Genomic DNA, 22,180 nt, shown 5'->3' on the forward strand with positions numbered 1-22,180 from the left:
CCTGCTGTCAAGGAGGGTCTTGCTGAAGCATTTACCCCAGACCCTGCCAGGCTTACAGAGCCACATGACAACTATTAAGTCACGTGGATTCAGAGTGAAATGTTGGTCCTACTGGTGGTTAGCTCTCAGTTGAGTTCCCTCCAGTTTCTGGGCCTCAATTTTCCCACCTGCAAAAAGGGATCCCATGCAGGCGTTGGAAGCTGAGCTGGGCAATGCGATGCTTCCCCTATGCAGTGGCTGGATAGGGCAGGAGTAAAGCCACACCTGGCTATCCAGGAAGGAAAGAGGGCTCCAGAGCAGCAGTGACAGTGATGGAGAGCAGGAGGGGACAGGCTGGGTGTGCAGATCTGGAAAAGTCTCCCCCCTTCCCCACAGGTGTGTAGCTGACGATGCTGGGTGTGTACACCCTGCTTCTGCTCTGGGGCCTGGCCACTCCGAGCCTGGGGCTGCTTGAGACAGTGGGCACACTTGCTCGGATTGACAAGGATGAACTGGGCAAAGGTGAGCCAGGGGCAAGTGGGCAGGCTGGGAGGGATCCGATCGTGACTGTTGGCATCACAGACAGCTATTCGAGCTGAGGCTGTCAGTGCTCAGCTGACATATTCTGCTGTGTTCTGTGAGTACCCTGGAGGAGCCAGCAGCACACTCTGGCTTGGGCTTGCTCTCCAGCTCCTCCAGTGGCCAAGATGCCTCTTCCTGGAGCAGAGAACTGGGCTGTGTGGAGCTGCCTGGGGCTAGGGACAGGCATGGAGAAGGGACTGGCTGTGTTGTATCCCCACCTCTTGTATTGGGTGTGATCATCTCAGGGACAGTGCAGGGCTATCCATAGTGGGGCCGCTTCACCCTGCCCACAGTCACAGAGTCAGGCTGTGGACCTCAAGATGGGGTTGCTCCTGCACTGCCATCAAATCCCTCGATCCACTCTCCATTCCGGCTGCAGGATAGCACTGGGATTTGGAGCCTGAGTTTGACTCAGGGCCTCACATTGTGTTTGCTCTGACACTAGGCAGTGTCTGCCCTTTTCTGGTCTTTTGTTTGTCTGTCTTTAGATGCAGGGATTGTCAGGGGGACGTGATCATTATTTCCCGACACTCCCTGGGTACCATAAGTGGGGCCAGTGGGAAGAGTTCCCACCCCTTGAATGTGACATGTCAATCCTAGTGGAAACAGCTCCTGAAGCTCAGAGGAAAGGGCAGAGGCTTCGGTCCTGGTCCTCAGGGTGGAGGAAGAGTTTATTGAATCTTCTCCTTCCCTCCTTCTCTGTAGCCATCCAGAACTCACTGGTTGGCGGCCCTATTCTACAAAATGTGCTGGGAACAGTGACATCGGTGAACCAGGGCCTCCTGGGCGCAGGAGGGTTGCTTGGAGGCGGCGGCCTGCTGAGCTACGGGGGCATCTTCAGTCTTGTGGAGGAACTCTCTGGGTGAGGCCTCAGGGCTCTGAGGGGCTCTGCAGGAAGGCTTGTCCCCACCTGCCACTGGGAAGAGGGGCTGTGATCACTGGTAGGCAGTGAGGGTGGTGCAGGAAGGTGGGGGAGAAAATAACCGTGAGCCTGGCAGGGCACGGATAGCCTCACGCCACTGTCACTCAGGTGTGGGTGGAGACAATTGCAGTGGCTTGCTGTGTGACCCTGGGAAGGTTGCTTGGTTTCTCTGGGCTAACCCAGGTGTCTGTGTGGCTCCTTCCTTCATTTCTTTTGGGTGTCTGTTCAGAAGACTCTGGCCCTGCCAAGCTCATCCTCAGCCCCTCCACACTTCAGGGTCTCTAGGGGACACTCACTCTGTACACACCACACATTTTACTGGTTTATCGTCACCACAGTAGATTATAAAACCAAGGAGAGGAAGAATTTTCATCTGAGCTGTTCCCTGCAATGCCCTCATTGTATAAACAGGGCTTTGTGATAAGTTTGGAATGAAAGAAATGAGCAAGTGGCTAATACTTAGAGCAGAACAGTCACCAGCAGGGGATTCTAGGTGACCCTAAGCGCTGCTGGTAAGTTGGTCTACCAAATGCAGAGATGAGACACGTGTCAACTCCCTCCGCAGGTGAGTGGGTGGAAGCCACACAGAGAAGGTCCTCGCTGTGCTCACTCGGTGGTGGAGGGGACCATGTTTTTGTAGGACTGCAGCCCACACGCTTGGCCATGGCCGGAGTGAATCAGGGCATCTAGTCGGTCGAGGAGCATAGGCTTGTGATGACAGAGGAGATGGGGGCCTGGCCCCCACATAGCACCCACATCTACGAGGGCGGCTGGTGACGGCTGAGAGCGCTCAGCTTCATTGAGTCACTCTGAGGTAGACCTTGTCAGTGTCTGGGTTTTACACATGTGGACGTTGAGACACAGAGCAGTGTGATGTTTTCCTAGTCACAGTTAGGTAGCCACAGAGCAGGGGTGTGAAGTGTCCTGGTTGGATACCACGATATCAGGACAACGTTAATATGTATGCAGCAGGCCAAAGAGGACCATGTATTCAGTGAGCACTCAATAAACGCTATCACTATTATTAGATTCCACATCTCTCCATACCTCCCTGGCTGAATGAGCCCTCAAATCGTCCTTGCTTCAAGGAGCTGTAGAATGTGCCAAAGCCTGATATGACAGGGCTGCAAACTACAGGCTGAGAACCAGGAAGGAGGACTTCCTGGAGGAGGGGATGTCTGTCTGAAATCAGGAAACCCAGGAGGACTCAGCCAGCTGGAGGAGAGTGCCAAGTTAAAGGGTGTCAGGAATGGGAGCTCCAGACAGGAACAGTGAGAATGAGCTGGAAGGATAATAGGAAATCCCTTGTAGGGTGTTCTCTGGGTGGTGCCCAACGTCACAGGTAGAGACCTAATTAGGGCTGAGGAGGCTGCCAGATAGGACAGGGCCTCCAACTGTGATGCTGGGGTTACATGGCTCAGCCTGGACCATACCGGGAATCTGCTGGTCAGGGTCCGCCCAGGCCCCGGCATTTGTAGGAGTGAGCAACCTACTCCACCCCTTCTCCAGGCTGAGGATAGAGGAACTTACTCTGCCCAAAGTGTCAATCAAGCTGCTGGCAGGGTTCGGGGTGCAGCTGACCCTGCACACCAAGGTTAGCCTGCACGGCTCCGGGTGAGTGTGCTTCTGGGAGCCCCCATCCACTGCCTCCCCCATTTTCCCTACCCTGCTTCCTTCCCAAGGGACTCCCATTCTGTTTCTCTTGGGCCCCACTCTATTCCATTCCCTCAGAGAACCCCACCTCATTGATGATCCCCAGACTTCCATGGCATTTCTCAGGCTCTCCTCCACTGCCTGAGGTGGGGAAGAGGGGGGTGTAGATGCTTGGGGACCAGGCCCCCTGCCATCCAGGCCCAAGGATGGAGTGGGCATGGTCTGGGCGTGGTGAGATGGGGAAGGCCTGGGAGGCAGGCCATGCTCATTTTGGGGGTCTTGCAGTCCCCTGGTGGGCCTCCTGCAGCTGGCAGCCGAAGTGAATGTGTCCTCGAAGGTGGCCCTGGGCATAAGCCCACGGGGGACACCCATCCTGGTCCTTAAGCGCTGCAACACACTCCTGGGCCACATCAGTCTGACATCAGGGTGAGTCTCTGGCTTGGGACCAGCTTGTTCACATCCAGCATGGGGTGCCTGTCTCCCAGCTCTGCCTGAGAATGTCATGCTGCCCTGCAGCCCCAGGCTTTGTCCCAGGCATGAAAACCAAGCCGTAGCTCACAACACACCTACTCCAGAGTGACATCCTTCTCCTGTTTCTGGGGTCCTGCTCAGGGCTCCCTATCTCCCAGAATCTCTGTCCCTGCTCTCAGCATGTAAGAGCCCCAGCTTTGCCTCTGACTTGTGTGATTCTGGGACCATTGCTCCATGTCAGGGCCTCTGTGTCTCCTTCTGTGTGCGTCGGCACACACCTTCACATCCACCTGCCCATACTCGTGACCAGCCTCACTCTAGGGAGAGAGCAGAGCCCCTGCAGGGCAAAGGGTCTTCCCAAGGTCTCAGACACAGATGAGGCAGGCACAGAAGCTGGTCTCTGACGCTGCACTGTCCTCCCCTGGTTCACTCCTCCTCTGTCTCCCTGGCACTGTCTTCATCCTAGGCCAAGCCCCAGCTCCCCGACCTTGCGGCTTGGTGTTAGCTCCAGTAAAGGATGGAGGTCCTCTGTAAAGGCTTTAACAGGGATGGGGGCTTTGGGCTTCTTAAATTCCAGTGTCTGTTCTGATAGTCTTTGGGTAGTAAGCCCAGGGTACTGCTGCTGTCTGGGAATGTGGCTTTGTGCTGGCATGACCCTGTATCCCCATGGTCTCCAGACAGGTCTGAGCCCAACTAATATCGCTTATCCTCAGGCTATCAACCCATTCATTCATTCATTCATTGTTTATTGAGCCCCATGCTAAGCCAGACATTGCTGCATATGCAAATGACCCTTGCCTACAACTGTTGGGTGGAACAGCGGGGGATGGGGGAGGGGGTGGTCGAACACTTCCGGAGCACAGGCTGCATAGTAGGCATGTGTGGTCCCTCTCTAATCTGGCAGTGGCATAGGATAGGGTGAGGCTGTCTAGCCAGGGAAGCTAAAGCCATGGGTGGACCATGGGAAGGCAGAGCCAGGGCTTAAATACAGGTCCCCAAAGCCCCTGGAACCTCACCAAAGGAAGAGACAGGAGAAAGGCAGAGCCGCTGCTCACCTGGCCTGCCGTCCACATTCACGTCTCCTCCACCCAGGCTGCTGCCCACCCCGATCTTTGGGCTCGTAGAACAGACACTGTGCAAAGTGCTGCCCGGACTGGTGAGTTTGCGCCCGCGCCCCACTCCCCCCCCCCCCCCCCCCCGCCCCGGGCTGCCAAGGGCAGTTAGCTGGCATCCCTAAGATATGTGAGGAGAACTGTGTGGGTGGAAGGGGATGGATAGTCTACCCTGGACTGAAGGAAGCAGTGAGGCCATGGGAGGGGAGAGGACATCTCAGGGGGACCCAAGGAGGTTCATGCCGGGCTCTGGGGCTGTGTGTGGGCACCTGGGGCTGTGTGCTGGAAGCGCTTTCGCCAGAGTCCTTGGCTGTTACTCTGGGTGGGGTTGTGCTGTGGCTTCTCTGTCTGGTGCTCCTCCTGGGCTGCCCAGTGCTGCAGGTTACACCAGCTGCCTGCCTGCAGCCTCCCCCCCCCCCCCCCCCCCCCCCCCCCCCGTGCCGAGCGGGAGCTTGGGCTACCAGTCTTGTCTCACCCTGTGGTATGTGTCTGCCGATAACTGTGACCTTGGCAGGCAGCCCTTCATCTCTGACCCCAACTGTAGACTGAGGTGCTGGGCTGGAGTCTCACTTGGGTGGGCCAAGTGCCTGCTTGGTGCACTCACAGCACAGGGTCCAGTGGGTGCAGGGCAGAGTGTGATGGGTTTTTTGGATGACAGGGACTTCTGACCACAGGTCTTCTGGAGTGGCAGGACAGACCTGCGACTGTAGAGGGAAGAATAGCTATTGTGCCCTTGCTTCAGTGATCTCTGTAATCTCTACCACACCCCCCCCCCCAACAGCCTTTAGCACTTCCTAATGGGGTTCATGTAACAGAGATGTGAAATTGGGGTGCCCATGTGCGCTGTGCCCTCTGTCCCCAGCCTGTCTCCACACTCTGCTTTTCTTTGAGCCTCAGCACCACAGAACCAGCCGTTTTGGAGAGAGGCGGCTGTCTCCTGCCCCAAGCAGGGTACACCCTTATCTCTCCAGTGACCTCCGTCTCCTCCTGTACAGCTGTGCCCTGTGGTAGACAGCGTGCTAAGTGTGGTGAACGAACTCTTGGGGGCTACGCTGAGTAAGTTGGGGCCCTGTCCCTCCTCTGTGATCCTTCTCTCACCATTGAGCAGGTGGCCATGGAGGGAAGTGGGGGTTGAGGGGACTCTTCCTCCTCAGAGTGTCCACTCCACTTTGGGGCAATCTCTGGAAGCCCTAGGGCGGAGACCTAGGAAGGGGTACTAAGGAGCATGTCTAGGGAGGAGTCCAGCTGGCACAGGGTGCAGAGCCTCAGAGCAGCCACATCTGAGATCTCCACCTGCTGGCTGCTGCAGACAGACAGACACTCACTGAGCACCCAGGATCTGCAGATAGACAGACACTCACTGAGCACCCAGGGTCTGCAGACAGGCAGACAGACACTCACTGAGCACTCAGGGTCTGCAGATAGACAGACACTCACTGAGCACCCAGGGTCTGCAGACAGACACTCACTGAGCACCCAGTGTCTGCAGACAGACAGACACTCACTGAGCACCCAGGGTCTGCAGACAGGCAGACAGACATTCACTGAGCACCCAGGGTCTGCAGACAGGCAGACAGACACTCACTGAGTGCCCAGGGTCTGCAGATAGACAGACACTGAGAACTTGGGGCTGTAACAGGAGGCAAAGGTTCTCTGTGGAGATGGAAGCCGCAGGCCCAGGGGCTTTAGCAAGGCAGCTACGGCCATGCAGCCCAGTGACTCCATCTCTCTGCTTTGTGGAGACCTCTGTACTTGGGGAAGTATGAGAAGGTACAGGGCAGGATGGTGCTCTGGCCACACCTCCATCTGGCAGGCATGGGTCAGCCACAGCAGGCCTAAAAACAGGAACACAGGCTTTGTCACTGTGTGGCCTCGGGCTGTGGACCTCCACCAGCTAGGTGAGATGGGGTGACAGCAGCACCCCAATGAGTTCTGGGTTAAAGGTAAGTATGCAGCAGGTGCTCAGTAAATGACAGTTCCTGGCAGCTGGGTTGAGGTTGTCCTGTCTGCCCTCTCTCCTGCAGGCCTGGTGCCCCTTGGGCCTCTGGGGTCTGTGGAGTTCACTCTGGCTACACTGCCCCTCATCTCCAACCAGTACATTGAACTGGACGTGAATGTGAGTGTCTCAAGACCAAGTCAGCAGGGTCAATGAGGGAGCCAAAGGTGGATGGGGATCCTGGGCAAGGCCAGGAGGCTGAGCAGTCACGGACCCTCCTGTTTCTGTTGTCTTCTGCCCTATAGCCCATCGTGAAGAGCATAACTGGTGATGTCATTGATTTCCCCAAGCCACGCCTCCCAGTCAAGGTGCCCCCCAAGGAGGACCACACCTCCCAAGTGACTGTCCCACTCTACCTCTTCAGCACCGTGTTTGGGCTCCTGCAGACCAACGGTGCCCTCGACCTAGACATAACCCCTGAGGTGGTGAGTGGGATACAGGGATGCTGGGTAGGGACACCTGCTCCCCGGCCTTGGCAGAGCTGGCACTGAGTTTCCCCATAGTCATTCATAGCCTTGCTTAGCCTGTTCTCTGTAAGTGAGGGCTGGGTGTGTTTAGAGCACACACACTGTTGTCTACCCTGTCCTAGAGGAGGATGTCAACAATCCTTCATACCTTCACTTCTGAAGCCTTCTAAACTCAGCCCTCCAGAAAGCCCCCCCCCCCCCCCAACAGCCAGAACTGGCATAGATGAAGCCAGCCTTCCTCCTGTCCTTGCACCAATGAACCTTCTTGAGTGTAAGCTATTTTACACTAATGTAGGAATGGCTAACATCTCGTCTACTTTCTTAAGAGTAGATTTGAGTTGGAGAAAAAAAAAAAAGCTACGTTTAGACTTTGCCTAAGGTCACTTTCACTTTTGTTCTAGAGCTTCTGGGACTTCCTTTGCTTCTGTTCCAGTGGTTTAAAAGGTCTGACCTTTAGAAGCCCCACAAGAGGCATATTCTTGGTTTCAGCTTACCTGGAAGAGTGAGCTTTGAGCTATGGGGAAGCCTCACATACAGCTTAGGCTTAAGGCAAGAGGGCTGGCCTGTCACCTCATGCAGGGTGGGAAGGGGTCTCCAGGGGACAGAGGTAGGAGTCTTTAGCTGAGCATAAGGCAGAGTCTAAAGGAGGGAAATGTGTCTGTTGTGGAATATTTGTTTACATTGTAAAGATGCATTTTTGCCAGGGTGCCTTCTGATTGGTTTAATAAAGAGCTGAATGGTTAATAGCTAGGCAGGAGGCATAGGTGGGACTTCCTGACAGAGAAAGAGAGAGGAAGAGGAATCAAGGAGACACCAGGAGATGTAAGACAAGTTGGAGGTACAGAATGAAAGAAGGGTAAAATGCCACATGTTAGAATGTAGATGAAAAATATGGGTTAATTTAAGATATACGAGCTAGTTAGAAACAAGCCTAAGCTATAGGCTGAGCTTTCATAATTAATATGAAATCCATGTCATTATTTGGGGCCTGGCAGAACAGAGAAAGACTCGATATATATGGTGCCACATACTGGGTGTCATATGTAGCAAGTCTTTTTCTGTATCACCAGCTCCCAAGTAACAACATGGAGACTTATAATTAATTACGGAAGCTTGGCCTTACCTTAGGCTTGTCCCACTAGCTCTTATAACTTACATGAACTCATTTACTTTAATCTACATTCTGTCACGTGACTTGTTACCTCATATCTCTGTACTGCTCATGCTGCTATTTCCACATCTGGTTAGTGACCCCAACTTTCTTCCTCTCTGAATCCTCTTTGTCCCCAGAAGTCCTGCCTAACTTCTTCCTACCTAGCTATCGACCATTCAGCTCTGTATTTAACCAATCACAGTGACACATCTTCACACAATGTAAAGGATATTCCGTAACGTGTGTCATCGGATGACCTATGACTGGGGCTGTGAGCCCAAGAGTGCTCTTGGAGCCCTGGGGTCAGAGTGTGGACAAATCTGTTCTTTTTTTTTTTTTTTTTTTTTTTTTTTTTTTTTTTTTCCCGAGACAGGGTTTTTCTGTGTAGTTTTGGTGCCTTTCCTGGATCTTGCTCTGTAGACTAGGCTGGCCTCGAACTCACAGAGATTCACCTGGCTCTGCCTCCCGAGTGCTGGGATTAAAGGCATGCGCCACCACCGCCCGGCAACAGATCTGTTCTTATAGGTGGTTTATGTGGGGTCACTATTGCTTAGCAATCTGATAGGACCATGGTGACCACTACTACCTAGCTACCCCAAGGGCCCAGTGTGATCATATTTCCTAACATTTCAGCTAGAGCTGGAAATCTTATCTGAACCCCCTGATGTATAAAGACTAGAAATGGTCATATTCATGAGTGATCACTGGGGTGATGGACAAGAATGCCTGGGGCCAAACCTGTACTTTCTGCTAGGGTCTGGCAGCAATGAGAGGGGTCTGATAACAGGCAGCTCAGTTGCATATCCTGCACATCCTGGTCTGCTGTTAGCCAAGGATAGACCCTGGGCAGAGCTTTAGCATCCCTTGTGTAAAGTGAGGGTAGTCTTAGCTCAGCTGCTGAACTGCTGTGTGGGCGGTGTAAGGGAAGCTGGGAAGAGCGCTCCACACCATCTGGCACCTGGTACAGGGTCAGTCATCACTAATAGGTGGGAGTGTCTGTAGCAAGGCAAGGTGGGAGGGACATATTCCTGTCTTGCACACATGCGCGGGGATTCCTTCCTTCTCCACCAACCTCTTGTTTGCTCTCACGTCCAGGTTCCCAGAAATATCCCGCTGACAACGACCGACCTGGCAGCTTTGGCCCCCGAGGTGCGTGGCCCTCTTAGGGGTTCCATCAGCATGGCTCTTTTCCCATGAACCTGAATGGACTCCAGAGTCTTTCCCAGGGCATCTCTCTAGACACCCATGATTAATACTGAGTCCAAATTCATACTCAAGTGTGGAGTGCTAACAATCATATTCTTTCCTGATGGCACAACTGACTGAGGAAAGACCCAGAGTGTCCCAGAAGCCACCCGAGTTTGGTGGTCACAGCCACTCCAGCAGGCAGAGGACAGGAGAGTCTTCCCAGGCCACTGATTGCTGTGGTCCTTCCAGTTACTCGGTGGACACTCAGTGGAAGGAAGCACTCAATTAGAGCATTCTGTGTGTCCCAGTGACACCTGGCTTTTGAGAAGTGATGGAAATCAGAATAACACAGCAGTTTAGAACAGAGTCATGCCCCCACCCCAGAACACCCACATGCTGGAATCTGAAGGCCAGTGTCCCAAGCTCAGATTCCTGAGTTACCGAATTATCAATGCAAGGAATCCTAAGATTTACCGTCAAGGGTCCCCCAGACCTGAAGATGTCCCCTGCTCTTGCTCTTCTCTGTCCTGGAGAAGACAGAGGAGAAGAGTCATGGATGGGGATAGTGATTAGTACAAGATCTTAGGGCCCAGCTTCCCCATAATTCATCTGGGACTGGACCCACCACTATCCAGCTGGGAGAATCAGAGATCATGCTGATGTTGCGATGACTACTATTACCTTAGGGATCTTAGAGTGGCGGCAGAGTCTGAGGGGGGTTGGACAGAGGGACAGAGGATGCAGGTGGCTGCTGCACTGGGTGTGAAGGACATGGTCTGTGAGTCCATGAAGGGGGCGGCTTCAGGCGGCCTCAGGGAGTAAGGGGGCACTTGCATCTCCCAGCCTTGCGTCAAAGCTGAAGGGCAGAGGAGTCTCAGGAGAGGAGGGGCCTGGGATGGACATTTAGGAGACCCTCTTGAGGGCAAGAGGCAGGTGCACCAGGAGTTGGGTGGCAAAGACAGCTGGGAGGGCCCTCGGGTTGCAGCGGTTCGTGTTTGTTGTTTTATTTTTGACCCTTGAACTTGTTATTTAGCCAAGGCTAGCTTTCAGTCTTGATCCTTTTGTGCTGGGATTTGTGATGTGTGCCACCATGCCCAGCTTGCTTGGGGAAGCTTTTGCCTGTGCATGAAGTCTGATCTGGTGGTCCCACGGGTTAGAGGCTTGCCACCTTGATGAGGCCAGGCGCCTGCTAGCCTAGGCCAGGCTGTACCCTTGATGCCAAGCATGGCGTCTCTTACCTAGTAGACGGCCAATGTGTCTGTCTGTCGACTGTCTGTCTGACTGGCTGTTTCTAATACTGAGCATCTAAGCTGTCTTCACGCCCGCTGTTCTCTTCTCGTCTCTCCCAGGCCCTGGGGAAGCTGCCCCCTGGTCAGCACCTCCTGCTCTCCATACGGGTGACAAAAGCACCCATGGTCGTCCTGAAGAGCAAGAAGGCCTCGGTCTCCATCCCAGCGACCATCCATGTGCTCTCTTCTGTCCCTCAAGGAAGTCCTGTAGCCCTCTTCCAGTTGAATGGGGTAAGTGGTTAAGAGGAGGGTGGGAAGCCTCATGTGGCACAGCTAGATCCCCCATATGATCTCTGAACTAAACCTAGCTGTTTAGTCAGCTTCCCACCAGCCCCTAATCCTTCTCTGGCCCAGTGGGCCCACACTGTTTCCTTGAGTCCTGGGAGTTGCTCCCCAGTGGCCTGCCTCTGCTCAGCTGAACCTGCTGCCTGCCTCAGCCTGCTGGTCCTGCATGCCTTGTGCTCCACATGCCCTGCTTGTCTCCTCTGCTATCTTTCTAGGCTAGCTCAAGTGCCCTAGGAAGCCTCTAGTTCCCCCATGGTTTAAACAGGGAGTCTCTCCAAGGTCTACAGTCAAGAACTCCCACAGCTCCTGCCACACAGTAGGACCCGAGCAACCCGTGGCAGGAATGACCAGAGGCTCTCCTGGCACCCAGGCTACTGTTCCTATGCCTTGCAGAGTCAGGGAAAACATCTGCTCTCTCTTCTCCCCAGGTTATGACTCTAAATGCCCAGCTGGCTCCATCCACTACCAAGCTGCACATATCCCTATCCCTGGAACGGTAATGTGGGGGTCCTAGGGTGGCCTTGTCCCTCCCTCTAGACACAAGAATCAGGAACTGGCTAACATAGGGGCTACCTGGTATTGGTTCACAACACTGAGCTGGGTGTTTAGTGGATTTGTCTCACCTTAAGCCCCGCAGGAAGGGGATGTGGTGGTCTCTGCTGATGAGGCAGTGGGGCTCAGAGGAGGTGGCTCTGATTAGCCCCGTCACTGCTCCCTATGCTCAGAGATTGCTCCTTACAGTGAGCCTGCCCCAGGACGTGGAGGCTGCACCCTGTGCCATCAGCCTGAGGCTGACCACAGGGACAGGAGCCCCAGAGTGCGAGCAGATGCTTCTGCCTCGTATGGACTCCTTCCTTAGATTCCCCTTGTTAACTGGATATCCAGAGAATCCAAACAGCCAAGATGAAGGCGGAAGACCATTCTCTTCATGCTTTCACACACTTCCCAGCACAGCACTTTACAGTTTGTAAAGTAGACTGTAACATAGACTCAAGCAAAGAACCTGTGATCTAGGCCTCCCTCTCCAGCTGGTGCTCTGGCTGTGAAGTCTGTCTGGCCCCTGTCTCAGTGGTTGAGGATTTCCCAGATGTCTTTGAGATTTGCCCATCCTGAGCCACAGCACCCAGTATTACATCTCCCTGCTTTAGCACCCACAACTTCCCTGTGGTTCCATTGCTATCCCCCTCCACCAGGTCTGCTGGCTGCTCATCTCTGCCTCCTAGTGGCAGTTCATGTCACAGCACTTCAGAAAAGAAGACAGAGATCTAGACTTGCCCTGGTACACCTGGTACACACTGCTATTAGTGAGCACCTGCTGGATGTGGACTGGTCCATGTGCAGTGTCAGGCTAGGGAAAGGCCACTCATACACACAGGCATATGGGTGCCCGCTGGGAGGGGTCTGAAGGGAGGTCTCAGAAGGGAAGTGAGGGCCTCCCAGGCCATTTCACAAGGAGGAAGACAGAGACCCTGGGCCGAGGCTGGAGAGAGATAAACTAGGCCTGAGTCCTGTTCCTTGTCCCTGGAAAGCCATGACTGGGGTGGGCCAGGGTAAGCTAGATGAACAGCTCTCAGCAGGAAGTGAGGAGCTGCTAGGACCTCTCAATATTTCTCTTCTCTCTGTCAGGCTGAGTGTCCAGCTGGCCTCCTCCTTTCCCCAACCTTTTGACGTAAGTCAAGGGAAGAAGGAGCTTGGCAGAGGGCAGAACATTTGGGTGGGGAGTGGGGGCTGAGTCAAGGTCATGGCTGCCTCTGTGTGGGCCCAGCTCCAACAGATCAGAGCAGAAAAACAGAGGGAGTGTGCTAGTGTTCATGCTTTGTGTTTGCTTGTGCACCTGTGTGTGTGTGTGTGTGTGTGTGTGTGTGTGTGTGTGTGTGTGTGTGGCACTGATCATTTTAGGAAAGCCAAGCCAATCCCAAGGTCGTGATTCTTCCAAGGTCTTGGATCTTCACTTGTAAACGTCCAAAGGCTCACAAGGTCCAAAGATCTGGAACTTCACACAAAGTCCTGAACCCAGAAAGTTCTAGCATTTCAGAGCCCCACAGAGCCCTGAGGCTCCTGATTCTCAGAGACTTCTGAGGTTCTGAAATCTCAGGGACAGTCTCAGATTCTAGAATGTTCTGAAGGCTCCCAAACTGTCTAAATTCTAAGGTCAGAATTGTGGTACTGGAGATGGACACATTTCCTTCTCCCTTTGTCAGCCACACCCACCCTAACCCACAGAATCTTCTAGAATGAAATGTGTTCTAAGATCCCAGGCCAAGGGTGAAGCTTGTATTAAGCAGAGTCTCATTTGGTGTTGGGTAGACAGCCCAGTTTAGGGGACCCATTACCTGCCAGAAACTATTTCTTCAGGCTTGCTGGAGGTTTCTAGGCCTCTCGTTTCCCATGAAGTCCCTCCCACACCATCCTCTGTTGCAGGCATCTCGTCTAGAAGAATGGCTGAGTGATGTGGTCCGGGCTGTCTATGTGCAGAGGCTCAACGGTATGGCTGAACTGGAGACTGATTTGCTCCTCGCTCCCCTGCACTGATGAGAACAGGCACTGAGGCCAGAGAGATGCCAGTGTTTCCGTTCATGCAGCAGTGACCAGCACCACCATGCTCTGCTTTGGGCCTCCAGAGTTAACCTCACCTGGGCCCTGCTAAAGTGCTCACAGTCAAGTGGGAAGCAGCTGTATCAACTAGAGCTGACAAAGGGTACAGGGACTGGTGCCTCTAGGAGATGTGGCTGAAGGGGAACCACAAATGGGACATAGAAAAGATGGGTATTGTCTTGTTTTGTTTGTGTATGGTAGGGTAAGTAGGAATTTGCCACAAGAAGCTGAGTCCCCATAGGGAGAAATGTCTGTCCATCATCAGGGTTTGAGACACCCCCATCATTGTCTTCAACCATTTTCTCTTCACAGAACACCTGGAGGTTGGGATACCCCTACCTAAGATTCTCAATGTCAACTTTGCCAATTCAGCAGTAGACATCATTGAGGTGAGCTTCCCTGTGGATGTGCCCCAGATGTCACTTAATCTTATGCCTGGAGAGACATGTTTGACACCTCTGAGGGGCATGCTCTGCCTCACCCTCTGACCTGCCTCTGTATCATTTCTATATAGCTTATCTCAGAAATAGCTAATATATAGCACATGTATTTCTACTGTTTCCTTCCTTGCCTGTGGCAGACATTGTCAATCAATCACCGAATTCTGTTGAATTATGACATGTCTGACCTGAAGAAGGAACCTCAAATATACTCACAGAACTCACAGTTCTTTGGTTCACAGATAGCAAATACTTGTTTTGATCTTCTCTCATCTTGTGCCTGTGGCAGGCATGACTAATAGATTGTGACACCCTCAACACACTTTTTTTTGGCCACAAACTTATTCAAATCAGCCTACTTCTGAGTCTTGGGACAGCTCTAGGAAGTGAGCAGAACAGGGGTTTCTGTACCAGTTTTTAAGCTGAGGAGGAAGACCAAGGGGTGTCAAGGTTATTCAGTATGTTATTTGTAAAAATGGCCCTTGAACTGAAGTCTGAGTCAGCACCCTGACCCACACCAGACACATTCACCTGCTCACCCCTCATTTAAGGCTGGGTCTCAGAGCAGGTGGCCAGGCACGAGGTGCAGCAGATATGCAGGGCTGGGGCTTGGAGGCCTAACTGAGAATTCCTGTTCTTGCAGAATGCAGTTGTGCTGACCGTGGCTCCATGAGGCGATATGGCTGCTGCTCTTCCTGTCCACTTCAGAGTCCTGTCTGTCTACACTCAGTTTTCCTCCCAGTCTCTAGCCTGCATTGGTGACAGTATAAGTGCCCCCTGTCCACCTGGGTCCGCCTTGCCCTCTGTCCCTGTGACTTTGCTTGTTTGAGGGTGGGGAACAGCTGGGCAGCCACAGGTCTGCTTCACAAAGCACACAGCACCTTGGTTCAGTCCCAGCTTCAATAAACTGATCCTTGGTCTTGTGCCTGCCTGCTGGTTCATTCCCTAATGATGCAGGAGCAGCGTTGGCCTTGGCTTCCATTGACCGCCCTCATTCTAAGCAGGAACTATTGAGAGACAAGGGGACCTGGGGCCTAGTTCTTGGAGTGCTGTGTCCCAGCCCACCTGGCTCGCCTGAGCAGCCTTTGGCCCTTGTCATGTCTCCCCAACTCTTCTCCCTGTGGTCCATTCCTCACTCTCCCTCCTCCATAACCTGTGTCTCTGACTTTTGGACACTTCTCAGAAGGATATATGAGCTGAATTTTGAGAGGTGAGTAGGAGTTTTCCAAGGAGAAAAGGAGCTGGAACTCCAGGAAGCAAGGCTGAGTGAGGCTTGCCCTGCCCTGGAGAGATGCCCATTGACCAAAGAGAAGACAGGGATGTCACTAGAACAAGAAAGTACGACCAAATGCTCTTGACACATGGCATGGTCAGCTTCATTCACCAGTGTGACAGCTCTCCAGGAGACACAGTTTAAAGAATTTATTTGGGCTCATGCTTTTGGAGATTTCAGACTGTGACAGGCTGGCTCCATCCTATGGACTGCAACTGAGGCAGATATCATGGTACTGGGGTGTGTCAGGAATTCCTTTCTCCTCCTTCCTGTCCTATTCCCTAGGCTTCTAGCCTATGGAATAGCGGTGCTGCTCACATCTGGGATGGAGTTCCCCTCAAGTTCATTGCTCAAACAAATTCATCACTAAACAAAAAAAGATTAGTAAGGTAGGTTTTACTAGTCCCTCAGGCATCACCCAATGCACACGGGAGGAAGCCATCCAAGCTCCCACTCTGTGGTCCAGGCAGTCTTCTATTGCAGCTAAAGGGGCCCAGATGCCTGGCCTTGGGCTCTGTCTCAGTCCCATATTCCTATATGTGCTGAGGGACTGCAACAAGATGTCTAAAACTGGCTGGTTCACAATGGACGGGAATTTACTGGCTCACCATTCTAGAGGACAGGACATCCAAGATGGAGGGGCTGAAGTTTGCTGGGGTTCTTCTTGATGTGCCATCCCATAATGCCAGACAGCAGGCCAAAGACAGGAATGAGATGAAGAGGGAGAGGAAAAAGGAGAGGGAAACACACACACACACACACACACACACACACACACACACACACACACACAGAGTTGGGGGCGGGGGAGAATACTTTTTTTAGGAACCATTTCCACACTGTGGAATTCACCGCTTGCCTGCTGGAGTGGTACTCATCTGTGCGTGAGGCTGGAATTCCCACAAACTCAACACCTCCCACTGGCCCCATCACACAGGGAGCACATCCAGACCACAGCAGATGCTTGTCTGTGACACAGGGAAGTCACAGTTCTCACCCAGTTCCTCAGAGGGCTGAAGTCAGCCCTTGTCAGGTGCTGGAAAGAGAGCCTGGCATGTGTGAGTGAGTAGCAACCTGGTCAGACCTTCACATGGCTTCCTATTCCTGGATCTTCTCCCTGAGTTAGGCTGGAACCGTTGTTCCCACCATTGGGGTGCTTAGTGTCCACATCAAGACACCTGGTCTAATTCTCACACTTGACTGAGAGTTCCCCAAAGTCAGGGACGGAGTCTGCTTACCACCCTACTAGGCACTGAATCCCACAGTGCCCAGGCTGAGGGGGCGGGGTTCCATGCTGCTGTGGATTAAGTATGAAATGTTTCCATAGGACTCATATGCTAAAGCTTGATCCCCAGCTAGGTAGCACTATGGTGGCATGGGGCTCAACTTTCCTTCTCCATGTTCTTCTGCCATGGTGTTCCACCATTCCACAGGCCTAAAAGCAATGGAGCCAGGTGGCCACAGACTGAGACCTCTGAGCTAAAAGAACCGTTCCTTCCTTTCAATCATTTTCCTCAGGTGTTGCATCACAGTAATGGGAAAACAGATGCTACAAATCCTGGTTTTACAATTGGGAAACTGAGGCTTCTGGGAAGTGATATCAGACAGATCCTAAGTGGCAAAAGCAGGAAGTTTGTGACTCAACCAAGATCCTGTTGACCCTAATTCCAAAGCTGGGCTGTTCAGTGTGATGCTGTGACCCTGTGATGCTGGTGTCACACACTCATGAAGGGCTAGGCACAGTCCCATATGCCTTTGCACTCTTATGTTCAACTTCTTGAATTAGTCCTGCTTTCTAGTGATTGTACAGGAAACTGAGGCACAGGGAATTAAAGTGACAAGCCAAGGCTACACAGATCAGGATTTGAACTCAGTGTCTCTCCTCCAGATACAGAACCCTGGTTCTGAACTTCTACTCTTGGGATAGGGGATAGGACATGGTGTGAAGAGTGCCCCCTATGGGCAGTTCTAGTGAACTGATCATTCATACAGGGGACAGAGCTGAGGGGAGGAGGCTATGGTGGAGCTGGGGCTTTCTGTCTCAACAGAGTGACCCAGCACACATGCACACACTTGGCTCCCTTCATGGCTGGGTCACCTTCAGGGTGAGTCACCTCCTGGGAGATCTGGATGTCCTTCCGCCATGTCGCTTCACGGCGTAGCTCTAGACAAAGGACCTTTTGGACACTAAGCTCATGTGATCTCTCTGGCGCCTCCACTGCACTAATCCTTCCAGGATAGCCAAGGTGGCCCCAGGAGACAGGCCAGCCTCAGAGCCACTGGGGCTGGGCTGGCTTCAGAACTGAAGGCAGTAAGAGAGCCTGGAGGGAGGACAACAGCCACCCCCAGGCAGCCACCATGCTTGGCCCTCAGCAGGTCACATGGGCTTCTGCTTCCTTGGGTGAGGAAAAGCATATTTGGATTCTTGGATTTTACTTGTTTAAATGGTGATAGATGTGTTTGCTTATCCAGTATCTGGGGTACAACTCCTTGGTGCCAGGCAGTAGAGATTCAGATTTTACACAGTGGAAGCCCCAGTGACACAGATGGGACCATCCACTGCAAATGCCACTCCTAACTTCTCATGACACAGAGGTGCAGAGAGAAGCACAGGGAAGGTCAGGCATGGTCCAAATTGGTGATCAGAGCAGGTGGGGTAGAAACCACTCTGCACAGGGCAGTTGCTCACACTTGGGGAACCATGAGGGGCTGTGGTCTCCTGGGGCTTCAGGCATAATCCAGACATTCCCTACTCAGCCTTCCACTCTCTTCACTGTGCAGAACCAGGCTGAGGCCAGAGAGGAGGAAGTCATCCAATCCCAGAGCCCTTCTGGCCCTCGTGGGATTTCTTCCTTATGCCCCGTCTGGCCTTGTGGAGCCTACCAGGACCCTAGAGGATGAAGCTGAGAAAGCCCTGTCCCTAGAAGCATTGTGTGCCAGGTCCCATCTTCAGTCTCATGGGCCAGGATGGATTCAATAACCAATTTGCTTTAAGCAGGCAGAAAGATGGCAGCAGAACTCATGCCCAGACTCTGTCCTTAGCCGTTCCATTGATGCCCCTGCTGCAGACAGGGAAACCGAGTCCTGAGAAGGAGCTGACCAGGAAAACAGACTATGCTGTGGCGATACAAGCCAAGCTTGTCAGGACTTGAATCTCTGCCACTTGCCTTCAGAGTCCCTTTGCTGCCAGGGAGGGGCAAGAAGCATCGCTTGGTATGGGGCTGGCAACGTAGGCCTGAGTCTGGCCTTGGCAGGAGAGAGAACACCCTGGCTTCTCACAGTAGCGAGTGGGAGGGCTGTGGCCTGGAGGAGGTGGTAGCAAGTGGATGTGGAACAGGGCCTGGTCTGGGGCGGAGTGTGGGGAGCAGGAGGGCTCAGCGAGTGCCTAGGCAGGTGGAGACTCAGCCATTGTCTGTGTGTGACACTGGCAAGTGTGCTTGTGTTGGCCTGAGAGCTGGGCACACTCCTGGTTTTCCTGGAGAATTCACATCTCAGATGAGGTCCAGGGATCGCCGAGTGGTCCGGGGGGGGGGGGGGGGATAAAAAGCATGGAGGACAGCAAGGCTGGCAGATGCAAAGGCCCAGAGGCAGGAAGAAGGAAGGATAACAAGGAACAGGGAGGAGCATAAGGAGAGGACAGGGGTGGGAGTGTGGGGTGTCTGGATGTCAAGGGGAGCCTGGGCAGCAGAGTGGTCAATGGATGCCTCTAGGGGAGCAAGGAGTGACTGGAGAAAGGAAAGAGGGGACTTTGGGGGAAGGGGATGTTGTATAATGTGGTTAAGATGCAGGCTACATGGATACATAAAATCTTCACAGGCTTGGCGCTTTCACTGTGTGGAAATTTATATAAAAAACAGTGGCCTGTGTGTGGAAGTGGTAGTGTCACGTCCTGCTGTCTGTCCCTCACTTTGAAATATATAAAAACAGGGCTGAGGATGGAGCTCAGTTGGGTGAGGGCTCACTAGCATCATACAGAAGGTCTTGGATTCCATCCATAGCATCATACAGACCTAACATGCTGGTGACTGGCTGTAATCCCAGGTAGATGGATAAAAGAGGCTCAGAAGTTCAAGGTGAATTTAAGGCCAGCCTGGGATACATGAGGCTTTCTTTGTCTCAATACATAAAAAGCAAAATAATAGTGAAACCTAAAGGTGGCTTTGTGGTTGGATAAAGTGTGACAGAGCATGTACCACAGAATGCAAATGTTGGTGAGGCTGATGAAAGCTGGCTGCTGTGTGGTGTTCACTGGATGCCTCTCTCAGCTTTTCTCATGTTGAAACATTTGGGTCAGCCGGGGGGAATCTTCTGTACATCTAAAGCATTCTACCTGTGAGCTGCCCCACATCTAAACAGTTGGAGCCATATCCACCTCCCAGAGTCCCCAAACCAGCCTCATGAGGCAGGTTTTTCATTCATTTGCCTCATGGAAATAATGTAAACTTGTAGAGGACAGGGTCACACTGGGTGAATCTGTGAGGCTGAGCAGGTCCAATCTACCCACCAGGCCTCCTGGAATGGGCAGTACCTGCCTTGGGGGTCTGCAACCCAGATATGCTCACCTGAAGGCCTTTCTGGGATCTCCAGGAATGTGCCCAGATCAGGGTGATAAACTCCAGCTCATATGACACCATCCGGGGCTGAACATACTTCTTAGAATTAGCCACAAACCACAAACTCTTGTGGTTTTGGGGCTCAATGCTCAAGTTGTAGAGAAAATCTGAATTCCGGTCTTATAATTCTAGTCTGTCTAGTCTGTCATTCTAGCACAGCCCTTCCCTGTTTGGGTCCCTGCTTGGGCTGTGGCCACTTTATAAGGCTGATCAGTGACCAGACTCAGGCCATAGCAGAGGCCTGGGCAACAGACCTCTCAGGATTGACTTGCACACCCCATCGACAGTAAGGAGACTCCCTTCCCTGTTACAGGTCCAGGTTGGTAGGGGAGGCTGAGGCCTTGTGAGGAAGCCCTGCCAGAGGTCAGAACCTCAGATAACAGCAAACAGGCCCAAACCAGGACACATGTATATATGCAATAACTGTGCCTGGCTTTCCTAGGAGTGTGAGCCGAACGGGACCTTCATTACCTCTATAGAGCTTTTCAGTTGCCTCCACTGCTGCCCTTTTTTTTTTTTTAATGAAAGAATTTTTTTTAACGCATAGTTCTTTAGGCATGGGTCAAGATGAGGCCAGGATGCCAGAAAACAATTCTTGGACATATTAGTTTTTCATACTCTAGTAAAAATGAGTGCTCCCAAAACTCCTGGGATCAGATGGGCGTATGGAGCTCAGAAGCTTTGTGAGATTCAAGAGTGGTTGGAACAAGTTGAAGAGAAGAGAGTGTGTGAGTGGAAGGTGTCGCTGTTAACAATGGGAGACTGTCATGTGTGTTGATACTCTGAGGCAGATGAATGAGTAGCCTGGGAAGATGAAGTGGGTGAAGGAGGCAAGGGCGCAGAGGCTGCCAAACCTTCTGGATGCCAGCCATCCGAGCCCAAGCCAGGCCTCACCCCACCTCAGCATGCCCCTCACTTCCTGCGGGTCAGAGGTGGCTGTCCTAAAACAAGAAGAACAACTGCTCTTTACTAAGCACCACTTGTGTGGCTTAGATACCTCACTTTTGTGGTTATGAATTAGAGGTCCAAAAAGGCAAAGTCTTTGCCTAAGGATCAGAATCTAGAGGGCTCTGATGCAGAGCCACGGTCTCAAACATATGGTATGGACCCCATTACTCGAAGGGAGGGAAGAGTGCTGGCTGACTGGAAGTATGGGAGAGTGCCTTGATGGATGTGTGGATGAGTGGAAGGAAGGATGAATGGATGGATGGATCAATGGATGAATGAATTGCAGTGGTTCTCAACCTGTGGGTCATAACCCCTTTGACAAACCTCTATCTCCAAAAATATGTATGTTATGATCCGTAACAGTAACAAAATTATACTTATGAAGTAGCAACAAATATAATTTTATGGTTGGGGGTCACTGCAATGTGAGGAACTGTACTAGGGGGTCACAGCATTAGGAAGGCTGAGAACTGCTGGATTAATGAATAGGTAGATATATGACTGGATGTCTAACTGCTTAGATAGCAGATAGATAGGAAAATGGATGTGTGGATGGGAGGTAGATACACCAATGGATTCATGGAAAGATGGATAGGAGAGTAGATATGTGTATGGATTGGTGTGTGGACAGACAGACAGATGGATAGATGGATGGACAGGAGGGTGGATAGGTTGGAGGGTGCATTGGTGGATGGTGTACAACTTAGTAGCTGTTTGGATAATGGGTAGACAGGAGGGTGGCTAGAATGTTGGAAGGATGCCTGGATAGGAGGAAAAGAATGAGCAGAAGACTAGGTGAATGAGCAGGTAGGTGGATGAGTAGATGGACAGATACTGGAGAGCTTTGCAGAACTGCTAGCTGCCAGAGTGCTATTTGGTTTGGAAATTCCATCCCTGCCCTTGCAGCTCAATTATTAAATTCCATCTTGGGTGATAGATTTCCATGCTCTGGGATCATTTGTTTAATGAGTGATCTTGTCACTAGATCAATTTTTACCTGAAAATTTTTAAAGTGGTATCAGGAATTCTGGACTGTGTCCTGCTGTGTGACCTCTGTCAGTTACCTGGGTCTTGGGATCTTATATGACTTCTAGGCCGAGGGTGCTTATCTCTGCCTGCTTGCCAGAGCTGGATGGATGAAAGACAAGGAGGATAGATGGATGATGGAGGGATGGATGATGAATGGATGGATGATGAATGGATGGATGTGTGAG

The 22,180-nt window shown here is 52.3% G+C and overlaps 1 protein-coding gene across 1 annotated transcript; it reads left to right on the forward strand.

The window, feature by feature from the left end:
- Nucleotides 1–389: 389 nt before the first annotated feature.
- Nucleotides 390–15,056, forward strand: Bpifb3 (BPI fold containing family B member 3). Its single transcript, XM_059259692.1, has 15 exons — nt 390–501; nt 1,267–1,423; nt 2,993–3,097; nt 3,422–3,562; nt 4,700–4,763; nt 5,715–5,775; nt 6,744–6,835; nt 6,961–7,140; nt 9,431–9,484; nt 10,873–11,043; nt 11,526–11,593; nt 12,724–12,766; nt 13,519–13,582; nt 14,005–14,081; nt 14,776–15,056. The coding sequence occupies exons 1-15, from the start codon at nt 390–392 to the stop codon at nt 14,803–14,805; spliced, it is 1,419 nt and encodes a 472-aa protein (XP_059115675.1). The 3' UTR covers nt 14,806–15,056.
- Nucleotides 15,057–22,180: the final 7,124 nt, after the last annotated feature.

Source organism: Peromyscus eremicus, chromosome 4 (genome assembly GCF_949786415.1).
Source record: "Peromyscus eremicus chromosome 4, PerEre_H2_v1, whole genome shotgun sequence".
Lineage (NCBI taxonomy): Eukaryota > Metazoa > Chordata > Mammalia > Rodentia > Cricetidae > Peromyscus > Peromyscus eremicus.